Source organism: Anopheles nili, chromosome 2 (genome assembly GCF_943737925.1).
Source record: "Anopheles nili chromosome 2, idAnoNiliSN_F5_01, whole genome shotgun sequence".
NCBI classification, from domain to species: Eukaryota; Metazoa; Arthropoda; class Insecta; order Diptera; family Culicidae; genus Anopheles; species Anopheles nili.
The window spans coordinates 58148859-58175312 of NC_071291.1; the positions used below are offsets into that span (position 1 = coordinate 58148859).

The 26454-nt window shown below is 48.9% G+C and overlaps 2 protein-coding genes across 2 annotated transcripts; one reads left to right on the top strand and one right to left on the bottom strand.

Annotated features, from left to right (window-relative positions):
• Positions 1–322: 322 nt before the first annotated feature.
• Positions 323–3532, bottom strand: LOC128721925 (peroxidase). The gene is made up of 5 exons (XM_053815728.1): positions 3327–3532; positions 2882–3255; positions 2058–2808; positions 1662–1989; positions 323–1587 (listed from the first exon to the last, which is right to left on the bottom strand). Exons 1-5 carry the CDS (start codon positions 3530–3532, stop codon positions 1168–1170), a joined length of 2079 nt encoding a protein of 692 aa, XP_053671703.1. The 3' UTR covers positions 323–1167.
• An 11347-nt stretch (positions 3533–14879) lies between these two features.
• LOC128726838 (uncharacterized) lies at positions 14880–16366 on the top strand. The gene is made up of 2 exons (XM_053820677.1): positions 14880–15755; positions 15827–16366. Exons 1-2 carry the CDS (start codon positions 14880–14882, stop codon positions 16364–16366), a joined length of 1416 nt encoding a protein of 471 aa, XP_053676652.1.
• The last annotated feature ends 10088 nt before the right edge of the window (positions 16367–26454 follow it).

Consider the following 26454-nt stretch of genomic DNA (forward strand, 5'->3'; position numbering starts at 1 on the left):
AATTTCCTTTATTTGTGCAAGTGCTGTTATGGCAATATGTAACATATCGCTGAATTATTTGCAAGAAACTAAGAACGTTTGTTACCACTATTTACCGATTGAAGTATGCAATGCACAAATAGTGTTCCATTAAGTAATGGCGCTTAGCAACGGTGTGACGATTTGCTCATAAATATTTTGAAATATTCCTTTGGTCTCTGAAATTGGGCGAGTGATTTAAAAATGAAGTCATTCCATTTGAATATTTGTTTCTACGGCCTTATTGCGAGATGTCCAAATGGTGTAATTCATAAGTAATAGCAACAGCAAGTGTTCATTTTTATTTAAGTTAGGAAACTTTATTCACAAAAAAACATACAGCTACAGCTAATATAATTTCATTTGTTTTTAAATAACACTATTTCGTTTTACCACTATACTAACAGGAGGATAGCTTGGATGATAGTACAATGTTTCGGGGGTATTTTTTTCGTCAGGAGTAGGAGGCGGTTTACGAATGCTTGGTATCGAATTTGAAGCTATTGCGTCACGTTGATATGGATGATCGTTGAAAGCGAAACAAAACAAAAACAATATGATGGTGAAAACGCGTCGGTTATTGCAATGCATGCTATCCCGGACCGGTATAACCGAGATGGTCCGGGTGAACGGATATGGCAAAATAAAATACAAACGAATCCGATGTTCCTTTAGTGCGATCCTTATTTACACTGGCAATCGAGTGTTTGGTTTAGGACGTATCGTGAGGTTGCAGGAAAGCCAGCATCATGGCGATCACTCCGGAAAACGAACAGCGATGCATGGTGCGAATGTCCTGATGGAGGGAAATGGGTTGGAGCGTGCACATATGCTAGTAGAAATTCAGGGGCGTGAGTTAAAGCCGCAAGGACCTGCTGTATGTGCGCTATTTGGAAGGGATTCGTTACATGCATACATCACACAAAAAGCGTGCCGATCTCGCGCAAGCAGCTACGGTGCCACTCGCCCGAGTGTGGTGGATAGGAAGAGGGCGTAAGGGACCAAACAATGTAACAAACTCATACACGATTCTGCGTCAAACGAGGCGTGAGCACGTGCTGCAAAAAGTGGGAAATGAAAATCGGTGTATGTGTGTATGTTTGTGCTACGGAACAACATTCATGCGTCTATTCGCCCCACGTTGGCTCCCTATTTCTTGTAGTTGTGGAAATAGTGGAACGAGTTGAGGCTGTTATCGTACGAGAGGTCCTTCCACAGGGACAGATCGACCTCGGGCAGCTGCGAGCACGGGACGACCTGGTTGCTGTGCGAAATTCGCAGGAACGCCTTCGGTTGCATCGACGTGACGTGGTTGCCGTTGTCGCAGAACAGGCGGGCCATGCTGGCCTTGCGCAGTTCGGCAAGCTGTTCGCGGGTGAAAGCCAGATCCTTATCGCCACGCTCGTAGAAGAACCGATCGGCAACACGGGTGCGGTAGAACTGCTCCGTCAGGATGCACAGGAACGTCGGACCGGCCAGGGCTCCGTTGACGTGAGCCTCCAGAGATCCACCGACAGTTAGATCAATATCATCAATGCTAGCGTACAGCGACTGCAGCTTCGAAACGTCCTGCCAAAAGGAAACATGATCGAGCGTAAGTATTCTGTAGACCGAAACATACGTCAGAATAACACCAATGTTACCTGTGGCGAAATCAGATCCATCAGATCTTCCCAGGTGGAGGCGCGTTTGAATCCACAGAACTCGCGGTAATCGTTATAGCCGGCCAGACCGTGGTCACGGTTGCGCTGGATGTCGATGGCGCGCAGATCTCCACCGAATGGACGTCCACGACGGAACAGGAAGTGCTTGATCTCGGCGTCGAAGTTGGTGTCGGTGAGCTCCTCAGGCTGGGTAGCAAGACCACGCGTCAGGAAGTCGTAGTTATCGCCGGCTTCAATGATCGAGGGACGGTTGAACCAATCGCTCAGTCGCAGCGATCCGGTAGGCTTGCGGATTTCAGACACCAAGCTGTTAATAACAGAAAAGATTAGTCATCACACCAAGCAGCTATGCACCAGCCAAGTCTTGTCACTTACTCAAGACGTCCCTCAATCTGCGAGTGGAAGTAACGGAAGGCGGCCGTAGCGTGCGAGTTCAGCACCGAGGGATCCTGGCTTGGGTCGTAGTCGTTGATGTACTCGCCACCCTTCACGCGGTAGATCAGTCGGTTCTTGACCATGTTCTCCCAGCCAAGGAAGATCGGCAGCCATTCGTAGTAGTTGATGTGCTGGTACTGGGCCACGTTGATACGGCGGGCTTCCTGGAACAGCAGCTCATCATCCCAGTGGGGGTTGTACTTCTGCAGCTGGTCGGCGATGCGGTTGTGCTCACGCAGCAGAACAATCTGCATGATGGTCAGGCCCGGGTTCTGGTTGACACGGGAATCTCCAGCCAGATAGCACACTTCGTCACGAGATTCGAGCTCACACTCAGCAGTGGCGTTAGGGTTGTTCGGTGGCCATTCATATCCATCACGTTCAACCACAGCCATACGTCCACCCGTGAATGCACGCAGTCCAGCGTTCTGCTGGTCCGAGTTTCCGTACACCAGTGACAGATCGAGGTAAGACGTGACAGTTGTCAGTTGTTCGGCCGGTTGAGTCGGGTGCGTCGGCGTGCACTGGTCTTCACGGTCGGTGAGCGTACGGACAAAGTTGATACATTCGGTTTCCGTCTGGGAGTGAGCTGGGTCATGTTCCGGCACCAGAATCGGGTAACAGCTGCTTGGAGCGCGTTCCTTACCGATCAGCTTGCCTTCATCGGTACAACATCTGGTTGGGTGTTTCTCTGTGGAGGTGAATAAGAGGTTACGAACGTGAGCAAACCTAACCACACTATTTCGAAAGCAACGCCTACTTACTCGACTGGGTACCACCGGCCTGCATGCTCATATCGTGAGTCATGATCTGTCCCCACTGCATGTTGCCGAGGGTGTACTCCGGATCCGGGATGTCCTGTTCACCGAAAGCAACGAGCGAAACGACACGCGAGTTCGGCAGATCCTGTCCAGTGACGGACACCGTTGGCAGGGAAATACCATCACCGTACTTCGGGGTTAGCAGACGTCCGTAACGACGGTTCGGGGTACCCCAGGTTGGGTTCTGCAGGTTATTGCACGAACCATCGAGTGTGCGGTAGCGCGACTTCACGCAGGTCGGCGGTGCCGGACACTGCGGTTGAGCCTGCAGGGCGCTCAGGAATGGGACGGTGTAGCGAGTTTTGCTGACCAGTGGGCTGTAAACGGAAGGCGTTGCATTACGTGGAGATCATCTACTATACGGTATTGGACAGTACGATGTACTTACGCGTAGTGCGGAGCGGCGGCATGGCCATAGGTGTGGCTGGAAGTGACGATGTGCGCAGCCGGGGCGTATACATGGGACGCTTTCTGCAACAGACGCGGCTGAGCGGCGGGTTGATCGTGATGAACCACGCTGTACGAAGTGGCCACATTCACTGCATCGACCTGGCTAAGGGCGATCAACGCTGATGCTACTACAAACAGCATCATCTGTACCGGGAGAGTAGAAAGCAAACAGCACGCGATTTAGAACGAAGCCAACGAAACTGATAGATGTGCAAACAAGGTTTCCCAAGCATTCCAAACGACCTCAAATGTCAAAATATAGACGTTTTTTGTTGCGTTCGTTTGTCTGTTTGTTTTTTCCACACACAGCGTTCGGTGAGAAATTGATTCGTTTGTTTGCATTGATTCATAAGCACTACAACGCCACAGGGCTACTGATCTATAGGGGTTTGCAAGTTCTGCTTGCAATTGCAGGTTCCAGCGGTAAACTTAGGGCGCCCTCAGCGCATGCAAGAGGATAGAAAAGCGAAGCGTGCCACGTGTTCTCGTGGAGAGGCGCGGTTGCACGCGCTTGCGGAGTTGAGATAAATTCATAATTCATTTACCGGTAACCCTCCCAGTGCAAACTGGAACGTGCACATGCATGCTGTGGCCGCCAGCACTAACGCCACCCGTTTATGTTGCCGTTTGTGAGTTTTTTTTCCTCCCTTTACTCTATTCTCATTCTCAAGCTTGGGCGCCGATTTGCCGAGCCCGGAGGGCGTTTGTTGAAGGAGTTCATGTTTATTCAATGTCGACAGCTTGGAAGCCACAAACGCGCGGGGCATTTGTTCAAAGTTTGCAACCATTTTCAGAACCTGTGTGTTTTTATCAATCAACCCGCCTGTGAAGCGTAATTACCGCTATCCGGCGCGTTTGTTTTAAGGTTAGAAATGTGGAACCGATTTGATGGCAAGTGGGCCAAAATCACTTCCCAGCGGTTCCGGACCCGAACTCGGTTGATTGCACATTTTAGCCGGCAATTGTGGCAAACGGCTCGTCAAAAAGGCGTTGATAATTTATTTTCACCCCCAAGCCGGTTTGGAACGATAAATCCGCGGTGGCTTTTGAATCAAGTGCTCCATTCGATGCAAGGCCACTGGGTGCAATAATGCATGCTTTTTGTTGCTGATGGCATGCTCCACCGTCGCAACAGCTGGTGACACTTAACAATATGACTATCATTTTAGATGCTTAATTATCTGAAACGACGGCTTCATAAGAGAGGACAAATTCCTCCGCAAATGGACTCCCGGGCGGAATGTACACTTAAGCGTATCTTTAATAGCGCGCTTTGATACAACCACACTACCTCGCGGTCGGAAAGGGATCGTGAAGGTGACCTTGACAACTTTCATCCCCCGCCAGGTGGGTGAGCTAAATGTGCTCTTTGTTTTTCTTCTGCGTTCACCCATTTGCGTGATTTGCGTCCATTCGACAGGATTAATCGACCCGTTCGTGCCGGTGTGAAGACAGCTGCAGCAGCTACTAGGTTCTTTCTCTACCGCCAGCAGAGCCGGATAGAGTAATTGCCAACTGCTCAAACAACCAAATAATGGTCGCAATTGATTGGACCGCCGTGAAGGACAGTTTGTCTGGTTCTACTAACAATCAGCCGCCTAAGGTGCAACATGCTCGCCCGTTGTGCGCGTTCTGGGCGTAGAATTGATTGGGTTTGTGGTTTTATGATTAATTCTCGATTCCACCCCGTTACCTTCCTGGGCACACCGGTTTGGCGTTATTACCCCACTTCGGTAATGATACCGAACCGAACGCTGGCACCCGTGGCTCCTTGACCGGTTCCACGTTCCGGTGACTGGCCGTTGTTTGATTGTGCTATTTTAAATTCAGGAAGTTTCGGTCGACCGTTGCAAACTGACCTTACTCACGAGCGGCAAAACGCGCCACAACGCCTGTTCTATGGCAGTCCCTTAGAAGGTCTCGCTGTCATCGTAACGTACCCGGGGACACGAATGCAAAAGAGCAACTCGTGCAGGCGACCGGAGAAAAGAACATTTTATCAGATTGCTCACATCGAGCGCGAATCCAGCGGTTGGTGCCACCGCCTCGATGTCGAGAGTTCAAAACTACCCTCGCTATGATCAGGCTCCTTTAGCAGCAACTACTAAGCTAGCTGTGGCAGAGACAAAACGTCGAGAGGTAACACGCTCAACCTACATTCAACGACGCCGGTGCTCTCTGGTTGGCATTCTGGCTCGGATGGGATGGAATCCGGTCAACACTTTACTCCAACCGTCTAGCATGCATTCGGTGTACAATGGCTTCCACTCCCCATAAGTTGCGCTTTTATTTTGCTTTTTTTTGTTTGCTACCATGCGACCATGCCACTGCCAGGAGCCGTTGCAGAAGAAACACTACAACAAAATGGCGGGAGAAAAGAAACGAGAACAACCCCGGTTGCGGGGTAAATCGTGCATGGATGCTTGCAGACGGAGCGATCGCACTGGGAAACAAATTATGTAATACTCGAGCCCGATCGACGGCAAAAAAACTCCGACCAGACGACCCGTAAGACGCAGGAACGCGTTCTACGGTCACATTGCTTCGGTTGGGTATAGTTTATTAGTTTTACGATCGGAATCAAGCTACTGGTGGATGCTAGGGTACGGAAACCTTCCAGGAGTGGTTAAGCTGAAGGACAGCCAGGCTGACGACAAGTCCTCAGGCGAAACTCGTTCTCTTCCGCAGCTTCGGGGGTGAATATTACGTATTCGCTCACTGACCGTCTCCCGCTTTGCTACGCGATTAATTAATTAGAGTTTTTCTGCAGCTCGTAAATCGTAACGAAACCATTGGTTTCGCTACCGGTTAAAGCGTGAACCGGACACGATCGTTTGAAAGGTGATCGATTATCCTGAGACGAAAGCGTTCTGCCACCGTGCTGAGGTGTTCGATAGAGATATTTCCCTAGATTGATGTGACGAATGTTTGGGACAGTATCTCATTCTCCAGTAGAACGCCAGCTTCGACGCAGCTTCCTAATTAAGTCAAGGAACTGTTTAATGGGAAGCTTAAAATTTGACACCTGCTGGAGATTGGCGCAATGTTGTTGCAATATGAAGTACGGCGGTTCGTGACCTTGGCCTGTCATCGTCTCCACGGAGTCTCGGTATGTGGTCCAACGGGGTTGAAATTAATGGCCATATCGTAAGGTAGACTTCAATGCTCCGCCCGACACGAGATGGAGGCGTTTAAGAATGAATTACCAATTAGCCGAAGGGATATGGATGGAGTGCCGCCAGGGACCGATACGATCGCAATACTAACTGTCGGATTAGTAGAAGGTGGTGGTTTCCCGGGCGATATGCTACAGTTCCCGGAATGACGAATAGAATGGTTGGTCCATTCTCTCGCGATCGCGATCACGATCACGCCGTACCAGATGCTATCGGGGGTAGAGTACATTTTCTCATGTCCGTTTCGTCCGTTTGCAAGGTGATGTTGAAGGCTTTGCTGTGGTTATAAACCGAACCACTGGTGATCGCTTCAAACGCATCGAAAGCACATTTCTTAATGGCCCGCAAGAGGTGATCAACACTTAGCCTCTCACCGGATCCGAATTTGGCTTTCACCTTGTAACCTTCAACTTGTTTACTACAAATCGATCGTCCTGCTAACCGATGAGATACACGAATTAAACGGATTGCGCAAACTACAATTTTGGAGCCCACACTGAACCAGTTTTCTTCAACAGAGTGCGTGTGTTTGGCGTTCGAGAGGGTTTTCTGAATCAAATGGGACCAGCTAAACGGCATCCTTTCACATGCAACGCGGATGCCCGACATCCCGGTTGTGTGTCCGAACCTACCGACCCCGTTAATAGTTGGGAAAGGACTGGAACAATCGCCGATCCGGTCGGTACAGCCGGTCCATTAGTAAATGACAGTCAAAAATGAGCGTAAATGATTGGCTCCATCATCAGTAGGAACGAGTTTCCAAAACATAAATCGTTGCTTCATGCTTGTCAACGATGGAAGCATATGTTTGGGGGCATGTTTGTGGTACGGAAGTCGTTTATCTTGATCGCTTGGCTTTAGTTTTTTTTAACAGGTAGTCGTAATCGATTTTTCATCCCGACTTTCAAATTTGAATGCATTTCTATCGGTGGTTTTGCAACCGGTTGCACGTTTGATTATATTGTGCAAATACTATTTCGAGGGTCAGATATGTATCTGTTGTTTCCACTGACGTAATGTCATAATACACAGCATACGTTGCAAATTAAAATTCATCATCAGCAGGCAATGTCACGATCGTTGCAAATAATTTTGTGTCTCCTCTACCCATTCTTCTCTCCCACCTGTCACCTGGTGTTACAATTTCAAACAACCCCTTCCAAATGGGCTCTCCCTTGCATCACCGAGCCGGGCGCATACCGCAGCGACCGTCAATTTCCCTCTAGGACATGATAATGACAGTCAGTTTGCTCGCGACACGAGCCTCGAGCCACGGTTAGACCCGCAGAAAATCGCTCAACCTTGCGCTGCGTTAGGTGACGAGAAGATTTACAAAACGAAAGCAAACCCATGCCCGTGGCCAGCGATCGTTAGCGTTGTTTGCTGTCCCAGCGATGGCATGCGGTTGCGAGTACGTGGTCCAAGAACCGCAACCACCACCGACATCAGGACATCAATGTAACCGATGCCGGCAGTTTCGTGCGAACGAACTGCTGAAAAAATGCACTAACGCGGCACTCACGCGGCATTATTAATTACTGCCTCGCGGGGGCATCCTTTGACGATCGCGATCGAACTACAAGTACACCGGCCAGTTCGGTGTCGGTGACTGCTAAATCCAATTATCACATGTCATTAAACATTGATTATGGAGCCGTGGAACCGTTCTCGGTCATCGTAAGTTGGGGAAGCATTTTGACAGTGTCCCTAAGACGGAGCCACGTTACGAAGTCGGGTGTCGTATTATGAGGCGCTAATGAGTGCGCGAACAAATCATCGATCAGCGGGCGCATTTTCCCGCCCGATCGCACGCCATCGCAGCCGGTAATTTGAGCCATTACGATCTTTATTCGTGTTCGACCAAATCGCGGCCTAAGGCATGCTGGCTTGGGTTCACGTCCAGGGGTTGAGCGCTTGAGTGATGATGATGGAGTAATGAGCGTGCTTCACGCCTAATGGGTAAATTTGTTACCGATCCTTTACGACGGATTTGCGTGTGACTTTTTATATGTTTTTTTTTCCTGCGCAATTTTATTTCTCAATTCCGTCGACCATGGACCTGGGTGGTATAGAAATGTATGCTGAGGGTGCGAAAATTATTCGCGATGGTCATTGGCGCCATTAGCCTTGTTGACACTGAGAAAATTGAGGTGTTGACACAAGGAGCCTTGTGGCAGCAACTTGGCGGACTGATTGCATGCTATTCCACTCAAGTTTTGTCACCTCAAGCATCCGGTTCTGGCTTGTATTCTGTTCGATACAGCCCCTGCAACAACTGATGAAATAAGCTTATTCTTCTAGCACAAATGCACTCCAAAATGCAGTTTGATTGCAGATTATTGCATCACAATTCGGTACATTGTTCAATTTTTACAACCAGCGCGTTTTACAATCATCCGATGGTTTTTCCATTCGTGTTCGACTTTCGATTGATGCCGCACGTCGATGGATTCCCGCCAGCTGCCTATCGCCTCTTCATTTTGAGCCGCATTTTCACGATCACGAATGCATTTCGTGGAGTCCAAGTGGATCATCGCCAACGGTTGGGTAATCGGGTGTACTGGGTTCGAACACGCTCGCATCGAGAGTTATCCGTCCATCACGGTTAGCAAATTCTATTTGCCATCTCTCCCTCAGCGTGAGGGTGAATAAAGGCGCAGAAAAAAACTCCTCGTCACGACCTTGCACCAATCACTCGTTTAATTCGCTCTGGTCCGCACGCCACTAACCGGGACGTCTATGCGAGAGTTATGTTGCAAATCCAACGCACAACACTCGGGGCTCCAAAATGTGGGCTTTCACGCCAATGCCACCGGAGAGCCGTTAAGCGAATGTTTCAACTGAAACTGCGGTTAAGCTGTAACACTTTCGGGTAGCTCCAACCACTCCAGCACGGTTGGAGACCTTAATTTTATTCGTCAATAAAGCCTATGCAGTCCGTCGGCCACTTTTAAGGGTTGGCACGACGCTGGGCTCCTTTGCTGAAATGGTTCCGCGGAGTAGCGGTGGTTCAGGTGAGCTAAGTACACCGTGAGAGGTCACTGGACGTCAGCAGTATGACCATAAATCAATCGTGAACCACTGCTAGGCTCGCGGTCGCAGTAATGTGTATGCTAATGGTTATGCTCCACAATTTGCTCTTTTTTATGCACATTTGTATTTCAATAACAATTGCTCACTGCATGAATTAAGATAGCCTTATAGTGTTCTATTCAAATTAGGATAATTCTCGAATCGTTCTATTCAAATTAGCAAAGTAAACTACTCTCGATTTTATCCTTTTTTTAGAGAATTTAAGATTGTAAAAAATAATTCTCATGAAAATCAAATCATAGTCATAACAGTAAAAAAAATCAATAAAACCTGGTACTCGTATATGAGCCATGTGAAGCATGCGTGGAATTCAACCACAGCTGCACGATCTGCTCGTCTCAATTACGTTCACCATTAAGACATAAACTACACGGTTGTGGCATAATTCACCACCATCCGGAGCATCTCGATCTCGGACACCAACTTATTAACCCCCTGAGCGGCCATACAATCGTCAGGCGCCTGGTGTTCGGGGTCGATGATAATCTTCTTCATAATTGCCTCGATAAATAAGTGACTACTGGCAGCTGGGGCTACTTCTGCTGTCTCGCTACCATCTCTATATGGACCTGTGCTTATGTTCCGATCGCGTGAAGATCATTATCAGCCGCGATCGATGAGGGTTGAAGAAAATCCACCCCAAAGAAGCTTACATGAGAGTGATCGGGCATCGAACAGCAACGAAATAGTTGGCTTGACATTGGCATTACTACTCACCGGCGACGAATGGTGAGCAAAAATGTGCCCACTCATTAGCGCGAGTGATGCCCGTTTTTGGGAAATCGATTTTCACGCAAAAACCGGCGGCTAAACGGTCCCCAGTGGCGGTTCGTGGAATCTTTCGGTTCCTTAGCTCCTTTGAGGGTCGGTTGCGCCATCCTCATGCTTGTACGCAACGGTGGCCAATGTGGCCATTTGGAGCACGCCTAGTACCTTCGAAACATTGTGGCCACATGCGCTCGAAACCGGCCCATGTGGGTGGGTGAAAATTAACGAAGGATGAAAGGGTTGGCACAATTGCCCGACATTGTCTTTGCGACGAAAGGCACTCCGTTTGCGACAGTGGCTGAAGATGCTTGAATGCCGCCCGATTGCGGGGTTCGAGAAAAGAGTTACTTTTTATCCGCCCCCGAGTACGTCGTGGCGTCGACATGGCTTGTTGAGCTGTGCGTTTCCAAATAATCCCTTTCCGCCGTAAAGCTCTTGGGCTAGAAAAGGTACAAATTAATGGTCGGTGCAATCAATGCGTAATGCGTTCTTTGGGTGGCATTGTGTCATTTGCCATTTAAGGAGCGATTGTGAAGCATTAATAAACAATGGAAGTTGCTAATGGGTAGGAATTAAATTGTATAAATGAAGTGGGTTTTTAAAAGCATACAATTCATACCTAAACTTTCCAAACTTTGATTCACAATTGTCATGAGTGAACATTTTGTAATGCATCTTTGCGTTAAAGTCAAAGTTAGTTTGTCATTTTGCTTGTTGCATTTACCCACAATCGATTTAAAAGGTTTCATATGAGAGATGAAGAGTTACATTTGTTTGCAAATCATAAAACTATTGAATTCAATCGAATGATTTGCTTCATTCAAATTTAGACAGTTTCAATTCATTTTTGATCATGTTCTCTTCATTTCTTGTTTCAATTTTCAATCAAGTTGGCCTTTCTTATATTTTCGAACCATTCAAAAGCTATTCGAAAGTGTGTCCAAAATATTCGAAATTGAAAAAAAAAACAACCCAGCGGAATTAAACCCGCGTTAATATGCAAGCGGACAAAGGAAACGAATTCGCACCGCTCGCAGATTGAATCACGTACGATATTTATTTGCCGCTCACCTGCTTCGAAGCGGAAAAGCAAGCACCAGGTCTCCGGAAGGAAAAGCTCTCACCCATTTCCACGGCACGGTGGAATTGCAGGAAATAAACCATGCAATCACTCGCCCCATGTTGACCTGCACAACAAGGGTGGGTGCATTATGAGCCAATGCAAAACCGGCCACTTAAAAGCTCCCACAGTGCAGAGCAAACAAACCGGTCAGCATGCCGGCGCGGAGTTGAGCAAACAGCCATCGCATGTCGGTCACATGTCATAACTCATACCACCGCGGGCCGGTTCCGGAAAAGAGGCCACAAACACGTGTGGGCCATTGTTGGTATGCCGCGAAAGAAAAACAACACAAAAAAAAACGCCAAACAAATCGAATCACAGCCCACGGTGGTTCCGAAAGGCTGTACGCGTCGAGAGGGTTGATTCCCAAACAAGGCTCACCCTTGCGCGGGTGCGTGCTTTCGCTTTGGCGCGTTGCTTGATTTCTGCGGTGATTTGCAAACGGGGGTGAACGTGGGCGATTGCAGCTACCGGTGGGTAAGATAAAGTTAGGAAAGAAAGAGGCAAACGCCACCGAACAAATGGTGATTGTTTGGGCATTAGTCAAACACGCGCGAATGAGGCTTCGTCGTGGGGTAATTGCTTTCACGAAGCGTACCCTCCGGTTTGGCATGCACGCGGTGCAATGATCGCGAGTTTGCACAGTAGGCTACAAAATGGCGCCTGTTTCGTGAGGGTGAGAACACTCTCATGACACCAGCATTCCCATCGGGGTTTCGTGCGTCGCGCGTGCGTGTCGGAGGCATATATTTATTTTTTCATAATTTTCTATTGACTTTTATAATGCAATATCAAATATGCTAACGCACTTTTATAAGGCAATGGGCCGTTAACGTCTTGCTGGGCTTGTGGAATTTTCGCGAGAACAAAAGAACTCAAAAAAAATTAAACCGAAATCAACTGGATGCAAATTAATGGCGCAGTATGTGGTGCAAATAAGCAAATCAATCCAACCAACGGCAGCATAATGTCTATCATCGACATGCAGCAGCAGTGGCAATTGTGGCCCACACCTTCACGAGGCCACAAGCATATTTTTCCTGCTTCGATCACCAACAATAATTACGGAGCAATCCGTCAAAAGGCGGCGGTCTGTTATCGGCCGTGCCCGGTGCGGGGCGTTCCGTTTCGAGCCGCTGATTGCAGGGTACTCGCTCCGAGGTGTTCGAAATTTAGCTTCATTCGCGTAAACGATCGATCGCGTAACGCAGCGCACTTCCCGTCCGCATGATTGGCGGTTCGAATGAACTGCTGGAGGTTAAAGGGTTGCCATTTGCGAACGCATTTCTGTTAATTTTTTTTTGCTCCTTCTCCGACATAATCGGATATACTCGCAACGGATAAAGACGGCCCCATCAGGGATAGTACTTGCGTAACGTAATTAAAATCTCGTTCACCAAAGCCACAACGAGCGGATGAATACCGAACGGAACGGAAAAGGTCCGCTCGAAACGGGTAGATTTGAATTTGAAAGTTTTGCACGTACCGTGGGCCGGATTAAAGCCCGAAATCAATGACAAATGACAAACGGATGCTTATTCTGACGGATGATGCCTATTTCAAGGTGACCTTGCGCGTTGAAGGGAAAGGATCGACCGCGGGTGGGTCATAAATCTTTTCCCAGCAGGGAGCCTTCAACATTTTTGTTCGCATTCGGATGTAAATCAACCATTGCGAGTGGCTCCCATTCCTGGGCTGGTGATCAGCCGACCCAGCCATTTACGCACCACCAATTAATCGATCGCAATGACCCTAACCGCTAATGACTGCTGGTTGTAATCGCGTTTGCTATGGTCACCAAGCGCACACAGCTGGGCACTTCCCTGCAACAAAGTATGGGGTGCGTGAAGCATGATTAGAATAGCACCCGACGTGGGTTGGACGCGCTGTCTCGTAACTGGTTCGCTCTAATTCTTCGCAACTCACTCACTTGCTGGGTCGTTGGTTTTAGAAGCTATGTGGTAAAAAATGTGAAGGGGAGTCAATTTGCAGCGCCTAATAGCGATCACAAACACACACCGGCCCGTGAAGAATGGGCGGAATATTTGATGGAAAATCAAACAAATCGATTCGATGATTAAAAGGCCAGATTTTCATTCCACAAACCAGGAAGTCGAAAAGTGCGGTAAATTCGTCAACAGATCAGTTTCCGCACTGACTGCTTGTTGTCATAAGCGATGATCTTCCGGGTGTACCGAGAAAACGCGATCAATTCGCTCGCGGTAAAATGTAGCAAGTCGTCCGCTGAAATAACGCTGGGCGGTACGATGTAAACAATCCTCATTATGGATGCAAACAGAGCCAACATCGACCTCACAATCCCCTTCGTCGCAAGTGATGGAGGTGGATTTTTAATAAGATAAAAACGCCAATGACTATGATGAAGTGCAGCAGCGTGGAGCATTCACACATCGACATGGTGGACATGCAAAATCCATCACCAAGCCGGTTCCATTTTCCAACCAACGCGAGCCCTATCGCCTGCCCGTGACATGGCACGATGGGTTGATAAAAAGACACGCCACAAAACGCCGATGATGACTCGCGAAACATAAAATTGGAGTCTCAACTGGGGGACATTCGGGCACCGGTGGCGTAACGGATAATCAGAGCGACCTGACACGGAACCACGGCAACCGTTGTTGGGCACCGTTTACTCGCCTCGATTGGCCGTGATTCGATTCCGTGCTGGTCACTCCATCGAGGACTTTGTTGCGCCCATGCAATATCCCGTGTCACGACCGGTGGCAGTAATTTGGAGCAATTTCTCCGGCCCAACAGGGGCGTTGTGTATGCTCCAGAAAAAGCGTATGCACTCCGTTGGCATTTATCGATCGGTTGGCCGGGAGCGAGCGATTGTGTAATTGATTAATCGTAAGCCAACCCGTTGGTTTTCATTTTCCCACCCTGATGACGGTAGGTCTGGCGTTGTAATCCTGTTTGATGTGAGCGTGCCGGTTCGAGTGACAGATGGTAAGACTTTATTAAAATCATTAACGTTACTAAAGCGCTCGCCCAATCTCGCTGATGCTGGAATTTATGTCCCTGACACGTGCGTTGTTGATTTTTACCTGCAAATGGAACAGAGAAAGAAATTTCTTATTTAGTACAACTAATATTATCGCCAGCGAGGTGTTTAGTACAGATGGCTTGAAGGTTTAGCATCAAAGTAACCGAAAACCGCGGCTTTTCGCTCAGTGTGCTTTAGCTTCCAAACCCGTCAAATTGTGTGTTTTTATTGGCTGATTTCTAAATTCTGCAAGTGCCGAAAATTCCGCATTAAACCAATTTGGAACGCCATCCGAAGGCTGGGAAGCAAAATTACTACGCCATGTCGTACATATTCCTGTTTGAGGTCATCGTGGACGATTTGAACATATTTTCGGACACGCGAAATTCGGCCACCGAGGGGCTCGATGATGACGAAACAAAAACCCCGCGAAGGAATGAACTGTGCGTTCGGTTGCAGCTTTCTGGTCTGGTTCGGTGTGAAGTCTGCGAGAAGGATTTCGGCTCAGCGCTGGACTTCGAAGTGCGCAAGACGGGAGAGAATTGCCTGTTTGCGTACAATCCTACCATCGAGATGGCGGAGGAACCGGAACTACGCATTTCAGCGCATCAGAAAGGACCGGATGGGACTAAAAAGCTACTCGGGGGATGGAAAGGACCCGGTCGCGATTTGTTGACTGAGCTAGCTCAGTCGTATGACCTTGAAAATGGAACGCAGGTTGAAGGCTCTGGTTCCAAAGAGTCGGTCAAATCGAACGAATCCAACGATGACACACGCGGTAAACCGGTGTCCAACACTTTGAAGACGATGTACCCGCTCGAGAGCGAACCTGATCACACAATTGTGGGCTTTGTGGTGATCACCATACGGATGTCCTGCCTTGGACCGAACATCCACCAGAAGGTGCTGTTTGGAGGACGAGACGCTCAACAGCCACCGGTGACTTGCTACAAGGTGGAAGGTGAACCCATAATACAGTGTGTTACGGTGGAAGACCACGATGATGATCAGCTCGTTGCTCCAAAAGGAAGCTTGGCGAGTATCGTAGGTACGGCTATTGAGCCTGAGGAGCAACCGTACGATGAGTACGCTGCGGAATTGAACGGAAACGCCATCTGCATCCGCGTGGAGAAGGACGCCAACATTGCGGTCAATTTGGATGGCGAGCAGAGCGACGAATGCACGAAAGGATGTTGGGTATGAGCTCTGGAACCTGGTTGATGTATAGTACCTGACGCACGGCTATATTTTCGCTCTCTATTCCACAGACATCACTCACCCTCCCAGATGGCGTGTATGGACTAAAAGAGGAGTACATCCGCCACGAGGCAAACGGCTGCAAGTTGCCGGTCGTACGTGGTACTCTCAAGTACCCGGCGTACCACTGGTCCGGTGACTTCATGCTCGCCAAGAAAACCACTCCCGTCTCAGTGGATGACTTCCGGCGAAAGCCTGACCCAACGCGTACCGTCGCCTTGCAGGCTCACAGTGAACAGGTAGAGCGTGATTGCGCTGGCATTGAAATCTGTCGCCGAGGCTGGCATGACCCTAACGTGGATGTATTCGTGTTGAAGCTGGGCAAGAACAAACGTCCCTCCGAGGAAGCCAGCGGTAATCGATGCAATCAGGTCGAGATTGAGTTGCGAACACCTCGAGGACCCTCGCGGGAAATTCGCCCCAAAGAAACGCGCGGCGTGCAGGTGATCGAGGAAGAGTTCGAACCGGCAGGACCACCACGACCTGGCCCGGTGACCGATGACGCAGGCAAGAAGCCAAAACCAGCCGGCAAAAAAGGCAAAAAGAAGTAGTTGCTAGACAAATAGACGCCTTCCGGTACGGGGCTGATCGATTATTTAATCCGCCTTCGCGCACGCACCCGCGTCAGGTGCCACCGTGAAAACTCGGTAATAGATCAGAGAAAGTTTGATCTGCAATGTGGGGCTGAGCTTTCCATGGTATGGTAGTGGAGAAAGCGTCATGTGCCGGGCTAATAAGCTCCATTGGAACTGGCTTTGTTTCCGTTTGGCGGCCGTCAGTGGTTTGAGTGCATTATGCAATGAGACGCCGCACCGAGCGCTGATTGAAACTGGTTCAGCTCGTTGAGTAATGTGGCCAACATTACCCGCTTCAGGACATCCTTGAACGAGAGCGTAAGGATTCTACCACATCACGATTCTGTTCCATTGATGTTGCTCATTGAAATGCGTAGTTTGTTGAGGCCAGATAATATCGCTCCTCCGAAAGGTAGACACACAATCTCAAGCTAACTCAACCCAGCTACACGATGATGATGTTGGCTTGTTTCGTCCCAAAGTTACGATGGCAAGAAGCGTCAATGAAAAAGGTTCAAATATCGCTTAACCAAACCCTTTCACCAGTTTAAGCCTTGAGTCAACACGAAAAGAAATGAACTTAATTAGTCGTAATTTAGCATGGCGACTTTAACAACATGACAGACAGAGGGGAGGCTTTAATGTTACGGAACCAAACGCGCATCATGCGGGGTGGAACGAAATGTCCTCGCGGTGAATTATTTAGCATTATTTTCGCATTCAGAGGCACACAAAGTGAATAGTTTGAGCATAACACGCGTTAAGGAAGGATTTAAGTGATTTTCACGTAAGCTTGATAAGGCTTGCGTAAGTGTTTGGTGATGTCAATAATGGGCTGTAAATTTTTAATTTTTAATCACACAATGACAGGGTGGTGTTGAATATATTTTCAAAATTATGTTCCACCACCCATTGTGTTCCTATTATGCACTCGAGCATCGTTGATCGCATTCTACTTTACAGCTTGCACGGCTAACGTCTCAATAAAACCATCACCGGGTGGGATCTTGACATTTTGCTCGTGGCCCAAGAACGGTCCGGAAGGAATTATTATTTCAATTACCGCGATCGCAAGCCATCACCAGCGCGGTAGCATCACGCGAATAGCTCAATTACCGGCACCCCGGTATCTCCCCGGGCGCACATTCTTCGGATATCGCTACGTTGAATGTGGTGGCATTTTTAATGCCACTGCCGGTACCGTCCGGCTCGAAACAACAAACGCAGATACAGAAAAGGGAAAAGCCACGGCAACTAGACAGTGCACGGACAAAAGCAAAACGACCGGTGCCATTGCATAATGGTGGGTTCGTTCGAAAATCAAGGTTCCTCCTCACGCTTTTACTTTTTCCCGCCACCGCGGGCGCCACGAGTGATAATCAATTTGCGATGCGGAATGATTCGCTTTTCTCGGGGCTCCCTTTTTTCCCTACACGCGCTCCCGAGCGACACCGACTGCGATTCCGGGCCGCGCATTTAAAGCCACACGAATGCCGGCTCCATAGCCGACCGGGTTCGTCGCTTACCGTGGCGTTGAAGTCGATTGAACGCGTTCGCGCTTGGTTGCGTTCGAAATTTTACTTTTTATTAGCCAACGCTTTCCACGCGAACCAACGCTGAAATGGGGTGCAAAAATTCAGCGGCCCCGTGTGGTGTGATTCGTTCGATATGGCCAGTCCTTGGGTAAGGTTAGCCCGCCAGCAGTTTAAACCGTTCCGGTTCTCTCCACGGCGCCATTCTTCGAGCGCCCCTTCGGTGGCATTTGGTTGTGATGGAAAAGGTTGGCCTCTCAAAATCTCTTCGCGCACCGGATTCGGACGATGATGAGCTCGAGATATGAATGTCATGATCGCGTACGGCACGAAACGACATGAGCATTGGCACCGCTCGAGGAAACCGTGAAAAGCGATGGTGCTGTTGACTTTGTTCGGTTTTCTTTTCCGAGGACGCGATATCAATCACGATCACGTTTGGGCAAATTGTGTCGAGTCGGAGCCGCTCGAAGTGAGAAACAAGCAAGCAAGCTAAGGTAGTGGGGTTGAATGATCAATTTGCAGCCGCCATTGTTGCCCGGTTGTGGTGTGTTTTGTTTCAACAAGCAAACAAACCGTACCCGCTGGATTGGGCCGGGGTCGTGTGAAAGTGTTTGTCCGGGAGTGGCATTGAGGCTAATTAGCGTTAATGTGTGTGGCTTGAAGGTGAAAGATTCTCAACTCGCGCGTGCTTTGTAACGAAAGAATAACAACGCTTAAACGAGACGCAATGCCAACGTGATCGTGAACTAATCGGAGGCTCTTTTCCAAATATTTATGCTCCCCGAAGGAGAAAGGCAAACCCCCCAAAAAAAAGGTTGATTGCTTTGATTGACAGCTTCTTTCTGGCCTGGTGGCGATTTATCACACTCCCCGTCACCCATTTGTTTCATGATGTTATAATTTGTATTTCAACAGGCCACGCGTGTCGCGTGTGGCGGCCCTTCGTCCCCTGCAAAGGCGTGGCTTTTAGTAGGGAAAAGGTGATTTACAATCCCCGATAACAGGGGTAAAATCTCCAATCAGATAAAACATAATTATACGCTCTCCGCGCGACGAAAGAGCGGCAAATTAAATTACGGTCGTCGATTGATCGCACCACTTGGGTATGTTTCGTGCCCCAAGTTCCACACCAATCTGCGAAACCAACCGTATCCATCTGATGTAACTCGGTCGTGTTCGCTCTCTCACTCACTCTCGATGTCTCTTATCGTTCCTCACGCGACGCCCTTCGCATTGAGGCGAAATTCAGCGTGCAATGTCGCGGCATTCGGTTGACCATCGAGCCATCGCGCCGGTTGATCATCGGTCGAAGGAAAAGCTAACGTCTCTCCAAAGCGACCCAAGTGCGAGTGAGTGATATCTTGCGCCCGATTGAGCGCATGTCAGCTCGCCGAAAAAAAAACCCCACGTGACCGGACTCACCCCCAGGAGCCATATGAAACATGTATGAAGCGCGAAAGGAAAAAAGTCATCCATAATCATCGAAACAACCCCGTGAGCTGGGGTCGGTGCATTACGAGATCAATTGGAGCAAAACCGCGCCGATCGCGGGCGGAAAATGTGGTGGAAAAACCAAGCGAAATCGTACATCTTGAAGGCGCAAAATTAACTGAAAAATTTATAAGTCAATAAATCATACCACCGTGTGGAGTTTCGCTCGCGAGGTGGGCGCACAAAAGCACGCCGCCTGTTTCGCGGCTGGTGGCGCAATAATGGAAAGGAGGATACGTGATTGGGTTGTGAAAGTTTTTTTTTCTTCTTCTCCGCACCTTCTCAAAGGCTCTGGTTAAAGCCATCCGCCACCGTGGCTGTCGGAAGACGCACGAAAGCGACATGTCAATCACAGCCGGACAGTCGGACGGGTGGAGAAAAATTGTCGCCTCATCCATCCATCGATGCTTCCTGCCAACCGCCCACCCAGCAGCACTTGCTCTAATTATTGCACCATTTATCTGCCACCTCATCGCGTGTGCGCACGTGAGTGCCCATTAGCGCGGCCGGTTGAGATTAATCGATCGGTCAGTATTTGAGCTAAAAATCCACCACACGCTGGCTAATGTGCTGGCTGCTGCGAAGGTTTGTGCAATCGGTTGAGTAGGTTCCCGAAATAAAAGTAAGAAAGAAAAAAAACCAGAACAACCCTTCCATCCTTCCGAGGCTGGTACAAGCGGTCGATCAATCTCGGCGCTTGCTTAAGACGTCACGTTGGGAATGCCAGTGCGTGTCTCAGGGAGCCACAATGGACCACCGTGAGCCGTGTGCGTTTTGTCTCTCGGACAGACTTAAGCAATCGCGTGTGCGCCATACGACACGTTGCGTTTTCCGTGGCTCCGTTGGCTCACTAGGCTGGGCTGGGTTATATTTTTTTTCCGCTCTCTACCAATCCAACCAAAAGGTCGTTCTGGGAACCGGCCGAACGGACGAGTTGGCTCTCTCGAGCCTCGAGGCCGTAAGGGCGTAGGTCCTTCATTAGACAAACCCCGGTCCGGTATGTGCTCCCTGCGATCGCTGCTGGCAATTGTGCACTGGCGAGTGTAATTATCACCACGAACCATGGCTCCACCACGGTTGCCGATTGCCGCAATCGAGCCGTTTGTCAACGTCGGTATGATTCGGAATGTCGACGCACCTCGCCCGAATGGCATGCTTCCGTCAGACTGTTGGGACGTTTAATGCTACACACACCGGGTATCGGTCCTCTTTTGTGGAGGAAAAAAAAAGCCACTCGAACACCTTGGTGGGTTTTCAGGGAGCTCGATTCGCGTGCGAAAAATGCAGCTAAAGGACCAATCGAAGCCGTCGCTAACGTGTGTTGCGTGAAGAAAGTCGACCGATGTGGTGATTTCGATAGCGCATCTACTCGGCGATGTTATTAGTCGATTTTTCTCAAGCGAATCTCGCGAAACACATCGTCCAGATCCAGCTAAGCGCATACGCAACGATACGCATTCCAATTTGTTCCTATCCCAGCGGGTTTCCAGTCCCCCACAACTAGATTACGCGTGGAATGTCCGTTAATTAACAGCGCGCCAGGTTCATTACGGCTAGCAGGCGCGATTCCAATTGAGTCATTAGGAAAATGATTGAAATGTGTCGACATTCCGGGAGTCTCCCACCGTGCGCAACACGCGCCCCAAAAGTCGATGAAAATCCAATCCCACCATCCGGGGCTAACGGAGCCGTTACATCTTTTCCGCCCGCATTAGGCCACCGTAATTGATAGTGTCTCGGGTGCAAATGGCCCTCCCAGCATGGCCGGGGATGGATCGAACGGCCCGTTTAATCGATGCCAAAATCTGCCCCTTCCAGCGTTGTGCGTGAATTGGAAAATCGGTCCTCCCGATGGATCCCGTGGCATCGAAGCCACGAGGCTTGCCATTGCGACGTAAAACAAACAGCCCCAATAAGCCACAATTGAAACGAAACCGCTTCGGACCCGTAACGAGCAGCGTTCTTGTATGGTAGTTGGTGATTTTTGCATCCCCAATCGGTGATTTGCATCGAGCAGTGTCTCTCACAAACGCTACGTTTCGGTTCCAAATTGGCATTTCAGCTCATGTGAGCCAAGAATCGTGGTGTGTAAAAAAAGCGAATGTACTTACGCAACCACCCATATGATGTGACAATACACCCACTCAACCGATGGGGTGGTTTTTGGGGGGTGTAATTTCTACAACCCTCTCCATACAGGAACCTTCACTCGCTGATGGGACTCCTTCTTACAAGCCGTTGGAAAATGCGTAGGGAGAGGTGATTATAGGGACAGCCTGACGAAGGGCTGCCTGTATTTAGCAGCATGCGCTCATTCTCCAACCCCCACCGGTCGGTTGGGATGGAAAATTATACCCCAGCAGCATGAAAAATTGACATTCATCAACATCAAGCGCTCGGTTGAGAAAGTTTGGCTAACGAGTGAGAAATTCCCCCGGCCGGGTGACGCAACCCACCTAACTCCGGTTGGTGCAGTGAACGAAATGATAATACATTATGCACCCGCGATATCGCGCATCCAATCATGCTCGCTTAATGGTGGATAATTAAAATGCAGCCAGATCGGTGGTGGCGTAGAATTTGTGGCAGTCAGCCAGTGGAGATGCGCAGATATTTTTTTTCGATGCACAAATTCAATTCGGGACTTTGATAACGCTCCACTCGGTGTGGGTTGGGAGCGCGATCGTGATGACGAAACAAAGCCACCTCCCGAGAGGATGGTTAATTGAGGAATCGCTGCATGTTTGGGTCGAATTTCCTCTTGCGCAATCACGTTGCATCGCGGTGAAGCTGCGTAATGGTGGCGTTTTTAGATGGGCTGGGGAAATTGAAACACATTTTCTGGAAACTTTAGGGCCATCCTTCGCTCACTTAAGACAAACCCCAACAAGGATGCTCGATTGGCCCCAAAAAAAAAAGCAACCAAACGTTTAGCTCGTTTTTGGCGCTCGAGGGCAAATCGTTTGTTTATTTAAGCTTGTGTTTTTTCGACCCTGATGGTTCGGTAGACTCGCTCGGAGTAAAAGCTCCACTTAATTGAGTTCGCCTCGGTTCGCTATCTTTGCCCGCACGATCAGGTGATCTCTACGCATGATCCTGCTCGAAGATCGCAGCCCCTGTCACGACGTTACAGCGTGTTGCGAAATTACGCCGGACGCGTAGAGCGAGAACGCCTCAAAAAATGGACCCCAACTCACGCCAGTTGCTGCAGGTGAAAGCGCCGGCCTTGTCACCATCGCCAAGGTCCACCTCGTCGCTGGACAGGAGCGACAGAGACCCTCGTAAGGCAGCGGGCGACGTAATCGGCGTGATTCAGAACGCCAATTGAACGGGTGAAAAGTACCCAAAAAAGCACTTAACCGGTTTTAAGCGGGCAGCTTCTCAACGCCGCGCGAAAGTTGTTCCTCCCGAGGCGGCGCGTTCTGAGCAGCTTCACGGAAGGTCACCGATTGGGAGGAGGAATTTTCACACACGCAAGTGTGAGCGAGGAAGCAGACACTAGGCCACTAGGGTTGGGGATGTGATGTAATGTCTGAGAGGACGCGGAAAAGCGAATGAAGCCGCCTTAGGTGGGTTACTGTTTGGAAGGGGTCTTTAGCTATCGCACCAGACATCTCACGTACGGGCGTACCGATTTCCAGCGCGTAATGAGCGTGATCATCGAAAATCCGTCGGAAGAGGAGGCCAGTTCCGGAGGGTTTCACTTTTTTTTTGCTAGAGGTGTAAATCGGATTTCCGCCATCGTTTCAAAACCGGCAGAACCTGTCGTCCGGTGTTAGTGAAACGATTGTAACATCACACTGGGTGTAGAGTAGAAGGTAAGTTGTGCAAAATGCAAAACAAAACCGTCAGTTTACGAACGAAATATTACGAAGAAAGTGCCGTCTCTTTTTGACATCAATGTTACAATACTTAATATTATGTTTATTTTCTCAGAACCATTTCTTGTTTCATTCCCAAACTATTTGTGCTGTAAAAATTCCAACCTTTACAACCTGCTGCAATGTGGAAAGCCATTATTTATCTCATGTATGCTAATTTTGCCCCAAAATCCTATAAAGCTCATTTATTTGTAGCACTTTATTGAACAGGCAATAAAAACCGCAGCTACCATCGTAGAAGCAGCAAGAACTCATGCATGCTGTCGAATAAAATGCATTCGCTTGGAGAGCATAAAGATCCCGTTGATGCAAATCAATCAGCTTTATAACACCGCATTTCCATTAGAAGGTGTTAACAGCCAGCGAAACCAGCGATCCGACGCGGTTCAAACAAAATCGCTCCAACATTCCATGGCCCGAGCTTGTGCCTGAGAAGCAACACGATCGTATCCGGAACGGGTCAATGGAGCGAACCAAGCGAACATGTTCTAGGCATGCATGATGGCTCGATTTGCACTACAAATTGGTCCTTCGCGCTGTTTCGCTCCTTGAGGCATTCTAGGGCAGATTTGGAGCACTCGATCGCAAAATCGGTTCCTTATTGCTTTCGAAACGTCCTTGGAACGAACCAAGTGGAACGTTTGGTTGCTGTTGCTTTATTGGGATCGCTGAACTATTTGGAACTTTACTTCACTTTATGGAAGCTGAATGTCTAAGAGAATGTTCTAACTTTAGAGCCACACTACAAATATCACAATGATCCATTTACTCCCTTTTTTTTGCGGTAAAATATCACTTCTAGTTCTCATCATTTACACACGCTGCAACTGTTGTTTAACTAACGCTAGTCACTGATCGTAAACGATCGCCCTTTCCCCGTGATGGCTTTTTCGAAAAGATTTCCGCTCACCTTGCTCGTTTACGTAGAGATATCCTCTATGGCCACTAGTAACACTGGCCCACTGGAAACACCACTACGCAACAACTCCCAGGACACTACTGTGCGGGAAAGCAGATACGGGAAAAATAAAAGGACGAAAGGCGTGCTGCGTCTAGTTTCTCAGCACCGGCTGTGCGTGCCAAGAAGCCAAGATCGAACTGTGACTACAACGGATCCGTGTGCTCCGTTTTATACGCGGACCACTTATTTTCCCGCCGCCCAGCCCGAACTCAAGCCGAGGTTTTCTTCTTCGCTGCGCGAGTGCGACCAGCTGAAAACAGAGGGAAAAGCTACCGATCGCGAGCGCGTGCGCACGTTCAAAAATCTCAAACCCACGGTAAAGTGGCGGTTACCATAAAAAAAATGATCCGATCGCAGACCAGCTCGGAAACCGATCGGTCTGCCCCGTGGAGCAGTGCACTAGCCGAAGCTCGAACGAAAGCGAGAGTAATTCCGCTCGCAGCGTGCTATAAATTTATGCGCGCCAAACACCACGAGAGAGCGGTTTATTGTACCGGGTAGTACTGCTAGTGTATCAATGCATGATGGGCTGTCGGACGTACGATCAAAGTCAACACGGCTGATGAGAGAGAAAACGTGGTAAGCCCGAAAGCGCACATACATGATCGTTGGTGCTAGGGAGTTTTCTACTCTGATGATCTACTTTGCTTTGCTTCGTTCGTACTCATATCAGTGAGTCTTCAGATCATCATTTATTGTCATGCATTTTACGTTTATTCTTCATCCAGCCTTTTTACTTTTAATTCGTTTGGTTTCAAACTCTTTTTTGCATTTCTTTTTTTTGTAAAATAACAGTACTTGGAAAAAAATTCATTTTTTAACATGATGGCTTGTAGATTAAAATCTCAGACACTCCTATTTGCTGGTACTATAAAACCTTTTATTTTGTAACTGCACCAACACACAGCTGTATGTAACGAGCATGGTCCTTTACAAGCAATCCATGTGTGCAACCGCGCACTGAATTGTAATCAAACGCACTAAAACCGAAGCGACGCAATCTCGCTCAAATTCAGCAAGTGATTTATCTCACATCTTATATCACGACCATAGCTTAGCAAACCCAAACACCATCGAAATTTACACCGGATAATCAGTGTTGAGAGCAACAATTGTTGACGAAAAGTGCGTTTGGTTTTTGCTGCCAAAAAGGTACCATTGCAGTTCCATTCACGCGCTGATTACTAGCTAGTATGAGCTCACCTCCCACGGGTTATTCTACTCCAAAAAATCACACCCCTTTTTTTCGGAGTGGCGGTGTCAAAAAAAAAAACGAAACAAGTTCTTTGTGTCATTACCCTTCCATTAGCCGCACTCCCATTTTAATTGTGCTAATTTTCGTGCGAACCGCTTCTCCATCGCTCTGGAGTGAAGTGAGTGCATTATTGGCACGGTTCGGTTTCAGCTTTCACCCATTTTCGCGTTTCGCGTGTCCAATATTAAACTCACCCTGACCCTGGCCGTGCGCTGAGCGTTCTACCGCGTGGTTCGACACTGATGACGAAACCCGTTGCGTACGCGTCAAGGATACGCGTGGGACACACGCGAGGATGCATTAGTTTCGCGATCGGTAGTCCGCAAGCTGCAAGGCTCTTTGCGACATTCCCCGTCCGTTCGCCAGAGCGACAACCCGCGACGCATCTTAGATCTCAGTGCACCCAAACAATGCACCCAGCGGCTTGCGCGAATCCATTACCTTTTAATTACTGACGATCGCGATCGCGTGGATCAACGAGGCGTCTCCATGAGCATGATGGTTAGGCTGGTTACTTCGCCTTTTTGTCGCCAGCAGCTTGTGTGGTTCGAAAGAATTGATATGCCCTTGCGTGTGTGAGTAATTTCCAGTACACTAAAAATTCAATTGCACATCAGTGCATCGTTAGGCTGGCGTTTCATTGGCACTTTACGTCGCCGGCCGGTAATGGCCAGGCTGCCCCGTAATGTGTGGCCTTCGACGCCGAAAGGGTAACATAAATGGTAGCATAACACCCGTCGACGACGGGGATGCTGTCTGCCACGTGAAAGTTGGGCCCGTTTTTCCAGCGAAACGTGACAAAAACATGCAACCATGATGCAATCGTGGGGTTAAATCGGCCTTTACTGATGCACACCGATCGATCGGTTGACGGGATCAGTCAGATGTGACGATTCCGCGCTTCGCAATCCGTCAATGCCGCATCGCAGCATAGGCGGTGG

Excerpts from the sequence above, each read along its gene's own strand:
- LOC128721925 (XM_053815728.1), bottom strand. The coding sequence starts at position 3,532 with ATGATGCTGTTTGTAGTAGCATCAGCGTTGATCGCCCTTAGCCAGGTC. Across the intron at positions 1,990-2,057 it reads CAGATTGAGGGACGTCTTGA|CTTGGTGTCTGAAATCCGCA; the intron begins GTAAGTGACAAG and ends TGTTATTAACAG. Across the intron at positions 1,588-1,661 it reads TGGATCTGATTTCGCCACAG|GACGTTTCGAAGCTGCAGTC; the intron begins GTAACATTGGTG and ends TCCTTTTGGCAG.
- LOC128726838 (XM_053820677.1), top strand. The coding sequence starts at position 14,880 with ATGTCGTACATATTCCTGTTTGAGGTCATCGTGGACGATTTGAACATA. Across the intron at positions 15,756-15,826 it reads AATGCACGAAAGGATGTTGG|ACATCACTCACCCTCCCAGA; the intron begins GTATGAGCTCTG and ends TCTATTCCACAG.